At 37.0% G+C, this 10583-nt stretch overlaps 1 protein-coding gene across 1 annotated transcript in view; it reads right to left on the bottom strand.

The window, feature by feature from the left end:
- PSMD1 (proteasome 26S subunit, non-ATPase 1) overlaps positions 1-10583 on the bottom strand; it is a 106839-nt gene that overhangs the window by 73368 nt on the left and 22888 nt on the right. The window contains exons 12-15 of the mRNA XM_024124467.3: positions 9007-9118; positions 8217-8413; positions 6933-7028; positions 4841-4905 (exon numbers count right to left, since the gene is read on the bottom strand). Coding sequence (XP_023980235.1) covers positions 4841-4905; positions 6933-7028; positions 8217-8413; positions 9007-9118 — 470 coding nt within the window. The remainder of the gene's footprint in view (positions 1-4840; positions 4906-6932; positions 7029-8216; positions 8414-9006; positions 9119-10583) is intronic.

The raw sequence follows: 10583 nt of genomic DNA, 5'->3' as shown, positions 1-10583 counted from the left end.
AGGTACACTACCAAATGTAAAATAGATAGCTAGTGGGAAGCAGCCACATAGCACAGGGAGATCAGCTCGGTGCTTTGTGTCCACCTAGAGGGGTGGGATAGGGAGGGTGGGAGGGAGACACAAGAGGGAGGAGATATGGGGATATAGGTATATGTATAGCTGATTCACTTTGTTATACAGCAGAGACTAACACAACACTGTAAAGCAATTATACTCCAAAAAAGATGTTAAAAAAAAAAAAAAGGGATGGGTTATCTCGAGTAAGAGGCAAAGTAATTTACGTTCCTTAAAAAAAAAAAGAAAAAAAATCATTCTTATCTATTTTGGTTCCAGTCTCTAATATGAAGAGTTTAGTGTATGTTAAGATTTACATTCTTGCCAAGTCAGAGATTTATCACTCCAACAGTATTCCAAACTGTGTCTTAGGTATCTGATGGCATATAAAATTGTTTCAGAAAATTTAAATACTAGAGATGGCAATCTCGCTGGCAAAGCTCTATCCCTAGACAATCTAGATTGGAAGGAATATCTTCCCACATGCTCTATACTGACTTCAAATTTTTGTATGTGCTTAAACATATGCACACCCACAGAATTAACTATAAGACCTTTAAGCTGTTCAGCTTCAATTCCTGAAAAAAATTCCTTGCTTACAGTTAGCTGAAAGCTAGTTAATGAGAGATCATTCTTGTATTTCCAGAAGATTCTAGAAAAAGAAATACAACTCCAATATAAACTATTCCTGAAAAAGTACAACACAGCACAAAATTTTTAGCATTTTGATACATAACTGATACTTCTAAAACATTTTAAGGAAATCTATATTTAAAAGCAAATCTCGAAGTTAACCACCGCTATGGCAACAAAGGGACTCTCTTTAATAGTCCTACCTTCAAAGAAAAGGAATAGATTGTACCTATTTAGAAGAATAATTTTGAAAAAATTTTTTTCACTCTATTCCATATTTATTGTTAATTGAATGCAAGGGGAAAACAAAGATGCAGATAGAAGGAAGAATTAAAAAAACAAAACTAAAGGAAGTTACAGCATCCAGACACTGAGGCAGAAATAGAAAACAGCACACAAAGAATATGTATCAAATTGATATAAAATTGTGAATGCAGATATTGTACAGATAATTTATGCATTTGGTGGTAACTATTTGATTGCTAGGGTTCCTTCAAATGCTAAGGATCTATGATGATGCAACATATTTCTATTCAAAAAACCATTTTTTGTGGTCTAAAAAATATCTGTACCAAGAATCTCCCTCTGATCTTGTGAGATCCATCCATATGTGCAAGTAAGTTAATGTATACATTGAGAAATATTTAGTGTTATATTGTAAGCTTAAGTCATAGCAAAGATGATCACAGATATCAAAGATTATCTAATTTTAAGAAAGGTCTATATCAGATCATCAACTTGTTCACCATTATAGCAACTTAATTTTAACAAGTATATAAAAACTAATACTTCTATTAGCCTCTTTCTTCATTTTCCTTTCCGATGTGAAGATGAAATAATTCAGATTCTGCTCAATTCCAACTGAGTTTTCAGTCAATGCCAAGCACAGTACTGTCTGTACAGAGTTGTGATAATAAATCTGCTGACTAGACTGGTAACAATGGACCCACGAATCACCTATTTATTGGATTAAAAATACACTAGGTTCATTTCAACTTGGCAAGAATGTTTTTCAATTTAATTTTCTATTTTTATCATATATATTATGAACATATAACCCACAAATACCAAGAGAAAGAAATAGTGAAAATACTACAACTCCCTGGACTATCCTAAGAATAAAGGAGATAATATACATGAAAATTTTTAGTTTCCTATAAGACAATTTCACCTTAGGTGCTGAAGTACAAATACGTGTTTACTGATATGTTTTCAGTATTTGTGTCCAATAAGTACACTTTAAAAGAAGTTTTAAAAATTAAGAAGAAATAAATCCTTAAAACACGATTCAAGGGGGCCAAATGTCTGTGGTTATTTTAAAAGTGACGTTTAAAAGGGAAGAAATGAGAAAATGGAGCACACTAAGAAAGCAACCAATGACACATCAGAAAACATTTACTAATTCTTAGCATACAGGACAGAAACTTTCCAAATATTAAACTTAATAAGGAAATTTGAGAATAAAAATGTTCTATCAGAGCCACTCAGAAAGAAGGCGCTCTGAAGGAAAGGCATGGTAGAGAAAGCATTGGTCTATCCTGAGACCTGTTTTGAATTTCTGTTCTACCGTTCAGCTCTATGACAACAGGAAGTTTTGTTAACAATTTTGGAATTCAATTTCCTTCTCTTTAAAAAAAATGGGAATACTGTTTTATTTCTAAGGTTTTTTTCACCTTTAAAAATTATCACTCCAGGGAATTGACAACAATCTAAAATTAGAGAACTTGGTTTTAACTGCAACTCCTTAGACAAGTTGATTACATTTAATTTTCTTCATCCATGAAGTTTTAGACAAAGTTATCTCTAAAGTCTTTTCCAGTTTCTACTTCTTATAAGAATCATATTATGAAGAAAAAAGAAAACAACAGCAACAGAACTCCGAATGGTCCCTTAGAAATAATGAGCACAAAACCAACTCATTAGCTGGATCTGAGTATCCTAGGTAGTAGAGATCTTAGCAAAGCCTAAAAGCAGCTCATGGAAGACATCTGCTGCTGAAACTGGGAATTGAGCACATGTGTAAGCTACAGTAAATACAAGGGCAGAAATGAATTTTGATAATTAGAGAGCAAAGCACTGTCAGGTTAAAAATGGAAGAAAAACAGTTTTCATGAAAGCTCAACTTCCTATGTGGCAGAATACACACACTACGTTGACTGATTTATATGATATAAAATATAAAGTGACTAATAGGAACAGTTAGTAGCCGACAATGAATATATAAAACAAAGGAAGAGACAATCATGAGTAGAATTCTTTATACAGGCCAATAGTTACTAAGGGTACACCTAGAAGAACATATTTTCCATATACAAATTATCTAGTTTTCCAATAAGAATTTTAAAAAAACCTCCCTGAATATCAATAATAAAACCATTTGTTTTTGGTTTTCAATTGTGTCTAAACTCTGGAACAAAAATAAGGAAAGGTTAGCATTACAGGTTGGCTAGAATGATATGCCAAAGATGACAGGAAGGAAACAGAACTATTCAACTTCTATTTTGCTTCCATCTTTTGTCTCAGGAGAATGCTTTTTAGACCAGAAAGATAGAAAGTAATGTTGTTAAGAGTGATCAAAATGCAAAACAGGTGAAGAGACTGGGTGCCTTAAATGAGTTCAAGTCTCTAAGCTAAATGAATCACTTCCCTGAAACAGAACTTGTGAATATAATTGTAGAACCACTGTTGACAAATCTGAGCAAAAACAGAAAATGGCGAAGATACAAAAGGACTGTACGTGGCTAAATATTCCAATGTTCAAAAAGAGATAGGACTCAAGAAATTTAAACTATGGAGTCTGCTGTAGATCTTTTGAAAAAATGTGGAATAGCTTAACACAAATAGGTTTTATCGGATCTCAGAAAAGGAATCAATGAACATGTGATACTTCTATGAATTTACTAAAAACAATAATAACCAATTAACCACATAATCTGTTTTAGAGGTACCAGACTAGTAGATCTGTATAAATACTACGTCTTTAGGATTTAGTGAAAGTTTTCTAGTGTCTTTGTGAACAAGTTAGACAAATGAGGGTTAGAGGTAACACAGTAAAGGAGATTAGTATTTTGTGGAACAACCTCATTCAACAAAACTGACTGGTGTAAGGAGAAGCCTATTAACACGCTATATGGATGTGTGCTTTGCTGTTTTATTCAACATTTTTATCCACAATAGGAAAAAAAAATATTTAATGGCTGCAGTAAATGGTTAACTTCCTATCTTGCATCTTAGAGAAGGTCCTCTAACCAGTTCACAGTGGATGTGGCGTAAATATTTGTTGGAAAAAATATATATATATATACCTATGCCAAAGATTAAAAGTACATGAAACTCATCTTACATGCACCTTCAGAACTTATTTTACTGTGTAATTTCATCACAAGTAAACTCTAATAAGCAGTGCCCAAAAACGAGCTGAAAGAAATACTTTTAATTTTCCTATGTTGCATTTTAAGATAAAGTACCTTAGCAAAAAGAAACAGTGTATATGAGATTGGAGAGAAGAACTACTGTAAGAAGTACTACTGCATCTACCACCACTAACTCTTACAATTGCCACTACTCATACACACTTGAATAGCACTTACTAATGCCAGATACTGTTCGAAGGGCTTTAGACATATTAATTCACTTAACTGTCAAAAAACAGTCTTAGGTACTATTACCATACCCTTAGGAATCCGAAGTTCAAAGACGCTAAGTAACAAGACCAAAGTCACTCAGCTAGTAAGTGACAGGGCCAAGATTCAATCCTGGAAGATTGGTTTCAGAGTGTGTCCTCTAAATCACAACCATACTATAATGCCAAGGGCATCTCCAAATCTGCAAATTTTTCACTCTTTTGCATTTAAACAAAACCTAATACCTTTCACTCTCATTAAAGAGCTTCAAGAACGCTACAAGTCTGTGTGAGAGATAGCATCCCATTTGAATTACCAATATACACGGGAAGAGGACTACTGCTTCTCAAAGAGCATCTGAGACTCTCAAAACATACTGGCTTCTTTTTCAGAGGAACAGTACTAACTTTATTGTTATATGGTCCTCACTCTGAACCTAGACATACTTCCTCAGATATTTAGTTTCTGTTCAATTACTAACTACAAATAGAAATGGAATATAAATAGAATCAGAAGTTAGAAATTATTACCTGAAGAGAATGAACCCAAGAGATTCTACTGCTGCCCTCCTGACATCGTCATTAACATCACTTACCTAGGAAAAAATTTCAAGGATAATTACATTATACTACATGCATCCTATTACTACATTCATTACATTACTAGAATAAACTGATATGAGAGGCCCACATCATTTAAATGTAAACTAGATCTCATTAGCATATTACCGGAGCCACCTCCCTAATTCATGGTTTCACTTTCAGCAGTTTCAGTTGTTACCCACAGTCAACTGTGGCCTGAACATTTATTAAATGGAAAATTCCAGAAATAAACAATTAATAAGTTTTAAATTGCATGTCATTCTGAGTATTGTAATGAAATCTCACGCCATCCCACTCTGTCCCGCCTGGGATGTAAATCATCCCTTTGTTCGGTGTATCCAAGTTGTATATGCTATCCACACACTAGTCACATAGTAGCCCTCTCAGTTATCAGATCGATGCCGTATTGCAGTGCTTACATTCAAATAACCTTTATTTTACCTAATAATGGCCCCAAAGCACAGGAGTAGTGATGCTGCAATTCAGGTATTCTCTTACTGTGCCTAATTTATAAGTTACACTTTATTACAGGTATGTATGTATGTATGTATGTATATGAAAAAACATAGTATATGTACTATCCGTGGTTTCAGGCATCCCCTGGGGGTCTTGTAACGTATACCCCGTGGGTAAGGGGGGACTACTGTATTCCTCTATTAGAATGCCTTACCCCAATTAAGAAAAATTCATCTGAGAATTTCTTCATTTCAAGGCTTAGAAGCCTTTATAGTTTGGTGAAGTTTAAGATGCAGGGCTACTTCTAAAGACTATTTCAGCTCTACCATAGCTTTTGTGGGCCACGCTGAAAATCTAACCATTCCTTCAATGTTGTTTTCAAAACCATATGCCCTAAACTCAAGCAAAATACAACCATCTATAACATACCACATGCTGCACTGATAAATAATAAATAATTAATAAATACTGTGTCATGTGAATATTTCTAGGAAGAAAGAAATAATAATAGCTCTAAACCCTTTCTGCATGGGAAGATGACCTTGGGACTACCATCTCCCAGCACCAAGATGGTAGAAACCTACTGGGTTAAGACATATGGAACGTCCACTGTGCTATCAGGCAACATTATCACTGCAAAACTGTACCTGGATTGGGCGACTCTGAGCGGAAAAAAATCTGTTGGAAAACATGGGATTGGCTTTCCTGTGCAACGTGTCTCTTGTCATAGAGCATGTCCCTTAGGGGTACCTGGAAGCTAACTTCACAGGCTGTAAAAAGAAGTCGTTCCTATTGTTCACTAGATTTTCCTACCCTGGGGTGGCTGCACACATTCACATGGTCTTTTTTTTTTTTAAACACAATAAAAGAGTTTAATAAGGTGTCCAGTTTACAAAATAAATCTATAAAAATCAATAGCTTTTGTTTTACACCAATAATAACCTGGCAGAAAATGTAATGGGAGGAAAATTCCATACACAATCATAACAATAAATATGAAATACCCAGGAACAATTCTCCTGAGGTGTGCTGAAGTCCTAGACGAATGCTTTACAATTTATTTGCAGATGGGAAGACATATCATGTTCCTTAAAGGGAGCAGCTGATATGCAGTTTGAATTTTCTGTGTTGTAACTCTCATTAAACTTGTATTAATTTGTTCTGGCATCTGTATTCCCCACGATGCTGTAGGCTCAATGATGCCAAAGACTCCGTGTCATTCATTCCCTGCTGTGTTCTAGTGCATGTCCAAGTTCCTGGATCCATTCACATGGTCTTGTCCCTTATAAATGAGGGTGCCCCTTGGAACAGTTTCAGAAGTTGCCCCTAAATGACTTTAAGGACTTTCATTCAAATAGACACTCTGTTATCCTTTCCCGTACCCTTCTGAAAAGCTAAGTGAACCTGGTGCTAGGTTACGGCTGACTGTGCTCCATGAATGAGAATCTGAACCTGGGGCCGCTGGTGGTAGTTGTGTGGTGTGGGTGTGCAGTCATCAGCACATTTAGTGTCTGTCTGCAAACTTTCTCTTCCATGTCTATCCAAGAAAGGTCAGAGTACTTACAGCAACGTGTAGCAGGCGGCGAATAGCTTTGTTGTTACCCGAACCACAATAAGCCATGGCCACGGTATACATTCCAGATCGTCGAAGAATTGGATCCTAAGAAATAATTCAATGTCAATCATCAACTTATTTCAGATAGTAACTTCTACAGGCTTAGTTTCATCCATCAGGGGAGCTGGTTTTAGGTAAGAAATGATGAACTCAAGGAGCACAATTTTGTGGTTGGCAGTTCTCTAAACAAATGGAGAATTAAAAGACTCTAATATGGTAGTAGTTAACTGCTTCTAATTCCCAGTATTCTGTGCAACATGCCTATGCTGCCTCACACTTTTTATAAAGTATAAACTCAAGCCCAATACCAACACTCACTGCCCTATGATTCTCAACTTCCATTTGTCAAACAACAAAGAAGCTTGCTTCTAATTCTACATTCTAACTTGCTTTTACCTTACCACTTAACTCTTGGGCACTGAGCACTGAGTGGAAGAGATACGGAGTCTGACAGTTGAGCAAAATAATTAGTAGTTTTATCAATAAACTATAGCAGTGGAGGTTTTTTTGTTTTTTGTGGTACGCGGGCCTCTCACCGCTGTGGCCCCTCCCGTTGCGGAGCACAGGCTCCGGATGCGCAGGCTCAGCGGCCATGGCTCACGGGCCCAGCCGCTCCGCGGCATGTGGGATCTTCCCGGACAAACGCGTGTCCCCTGCATCGGCAGGCGGACTCTCAACCACTGCACCACCAGGGAAGCCCAGCAGTGGAGGTTTTAATCAGATTACAGAAGACAGTACTGTTTACGACTGACTACCTACCATATACAATACCATTGTAAAAACAAAACAAAAGGAAAAGGAAAAAAATCTCACCCAAATAAATAAGTATAGAGATTGGCACTGTTTTTTGATGAAAAAACAATGAAGTAAACTTTATATCTTATTAAATGATTATGAAATCATCCCCAAAACATTATTTCTAAAAGAAATCAACTTATATATTTCTAAAGAACTTTTCTAAATCTGCTTATTTGAAAATCACTGAAGTCCTGATTAAATTTAAAATTCTCAAATTAGCCCTGCTCACCTCTTTTAATCAGTGTTTTTCCTTCCTAAATTCTATTAGGCTTTATATATCTTTTGAGAAGTTTTATCAACAAATGTGCCTAAGAGTTCTGATAGGAACAGAGATAATTTCCAGTAAAGGTTAAGTGTTTCTGTAAATGCTGGATATAATAACCGGAGGGTGAGGAAATGCAGGGAAAAAAGGATGAATAATAATAATAATCTCACCTTATCACGGCAGAGAGATTCAATGAGAGCATCAGCCTCTTCCATCCTCCCATACATCACTAATGCTATGCCAACTGCAAGACCACGTAGAATCTTCTCATGCTGAGTTTCCTGTGCATAGCCAACCATGTCCTCAATAGCTTGGGCATTTTTAGAGCCCAACATAACCAAACCTAGGGCCAGGCCAGCTGCTTCCCCTAGTGAGTGAAAAGCAAAACATTAAAGAATAAGAGTTATGTATGTAAAGTAAATAAAACATATCCTATTGGAAGTGCTAACTATTAGCATCAACTATCAAAACAACCATTAGCTTCTGAGAGCATTTTTTCAAGTCATCAGATATAAAAAATAGTTTACGTGGAAGTACATCCATATATTTACAGCTGTTTTCCTTTTAAATCTTGATAGGATACAGTACCAAATCGTACAGTGATTTCAAAGGAGACATTACGGCAATATTTTTTCTACATTATCACCAAGCAGTATAGACAGCCTCAGGATACAAGCAAATCACTCTAATAAACCTCTATTTGCAAAAGTCAGTTATACAGACATACACACAAGATATACCATTTTAAAAAGCCTATATATCACAAAACATATTTTTATAAGATGAGTTTGATAAATGGGGCAAATAGAGAAATCTACTCCTATAATTCCTAAAAAGAATTCTCTACAAATAGAGAAATCCATTAGATTGTTAAGAGACCACAAAACATAGGTAGAAAACAAATATTACAGTTACATTAATTAATCCTAAAGTTTGTCATCTTTGGAAAGAATCACTTACCTGTCACAGCATCATCCTGATAAAGGTTTGTTTTTAGCAAATCATAAACATCCTGGCGTGCAGTCCCCATGGCAGCCAAACCAAGGCCCAAACTGCCACCATGTCGAACAATCTACAGAAAAAGGATGGGCTCCATTTATTTGGTACACTGCACTTAAAATCCAAGCTTTCATTCTAATTTCAAAGTACGTTGTGATATTAGGCATGGAAGACAGCTGGCCTAGGAAGTATGATCAAAGGATACAGAAGGGGCTTCCCTGGTGGCGCAGTGGTTGAGGGTCTGCCTGCCGATGCAGGGGACGCGGGTTTGTGCCCTGGTCTGGGAAGATGCCACAAGGAAGTATGATCAAAGGATACAGAGGGGGCTTCCCTGGTGGCGCAGTGGTTGAGGGTCTGCCTTGCCGATGCAGGGGACGCGGGTTTGTGCCCTGGTCTGGGAAGATGCCACATGCTGTGGAGCGGCTGGGCCCGTGAGCCATGGACACTGAGTCTGCGAGTCCAGAGCCTGTGCTCCGCAACGGGAGAGGCCACAACAGTGAGAGGCCCGCGTACCGCCAAAAAAAAAAAAAAAAAAAAGATACAGAGGGCCAGTGGTAACCTCACCAATTTCAGTTTCAAAAGAATGCTGCTTGCTGATGCAAAATAATAGTGAGTTGAGAAGGAAATGAAAAAAATGAAAGTGGAGACAGTACAGCTCTCTTTTAATAAATTTACATGAGAAGGGGAGGAGAAAGATGACAACTAAAAGGCAGAAGCAAGTGGCGAGGAAAGATTTTTTTTGATAGGTGAGACCTGAAGATGCTTGTGGACTGAGGGAGGCAGCATAGAAGGAAACTGAAGACAGAGGAGAAAAAAGTTTCTTCATAACTTCATGGTTATGAAGAAAGTGGGAGAAAATGGTGTCAAGACCAAAAGTTAGTCTTTATTTGAAGAACACTTTTGCGGTGATCTGTTACTTTTGAATGTACAGTATCCTTTTATCGGTGACAGCACCCCATTCCTGCTTGGGGAATATTCCTCCCCACTGGTTCGAGTCTTGGTGGGACCATCACTTAAAACAAGCTCCCATCTTCCCCTAGCGGAAGTGTGGGCCTGTGACCCAAGACAGGCCAATCAGATGCTCCTCTGGAATTTTAATCTTTCTTAGGTGGAATGACCCAAGGACCAAAAACATCTCAAGTTCATTCACCCTGACAGTAGCGCCCTGAAGAGATGATTCCATTAGTTCCTGTTATCTAGATTCCTACAACTGCCCCGCCCTTAACCTTTGCGAGAACTGGTTCATCAGCTTTTCCTTTAATTAAATAAGCTACTTCCAATAAACTCCTTGTTTAAGCAGAGGGTTTTATTGCTGGTAACCAAAAAGTTTTAACTGACAAGAAAATTTTTACCTGAGACCAACACAGGAAATGAGGTAGAGATATGTATAAACTATATGGTTTGTGGATAGGGGGTTTATTAGCTGAGAAAGACCTTCCTACTGGCCTCAGTCTTTTCACTGAAGTAGGACAGAATTTTCTGGCTCACTTAGCTACTCTCCCAATAGCCTTCTAAAAGAGACTAACATAAAAGTTAAA

This window comes from Physeter macrocephalus, chromosome 2, assembly GCF_002837175.3.
Source record: "Physeter macrocephalus isolate SW-GA chromosome 2, ASM283717v5, whole genome shotgun sequence".
NCBI classification, from domain to species: Eukaryota; Metazoa; Chordata; class Mammalia; order Artiodactyla; family Physeteridae; genus Physeter; species Physeter macrocephalus.
Note: the sequence above shows the minus strand (reverse complement) of the source record. Positions and strands in the feature narration are given on the sequence as shown.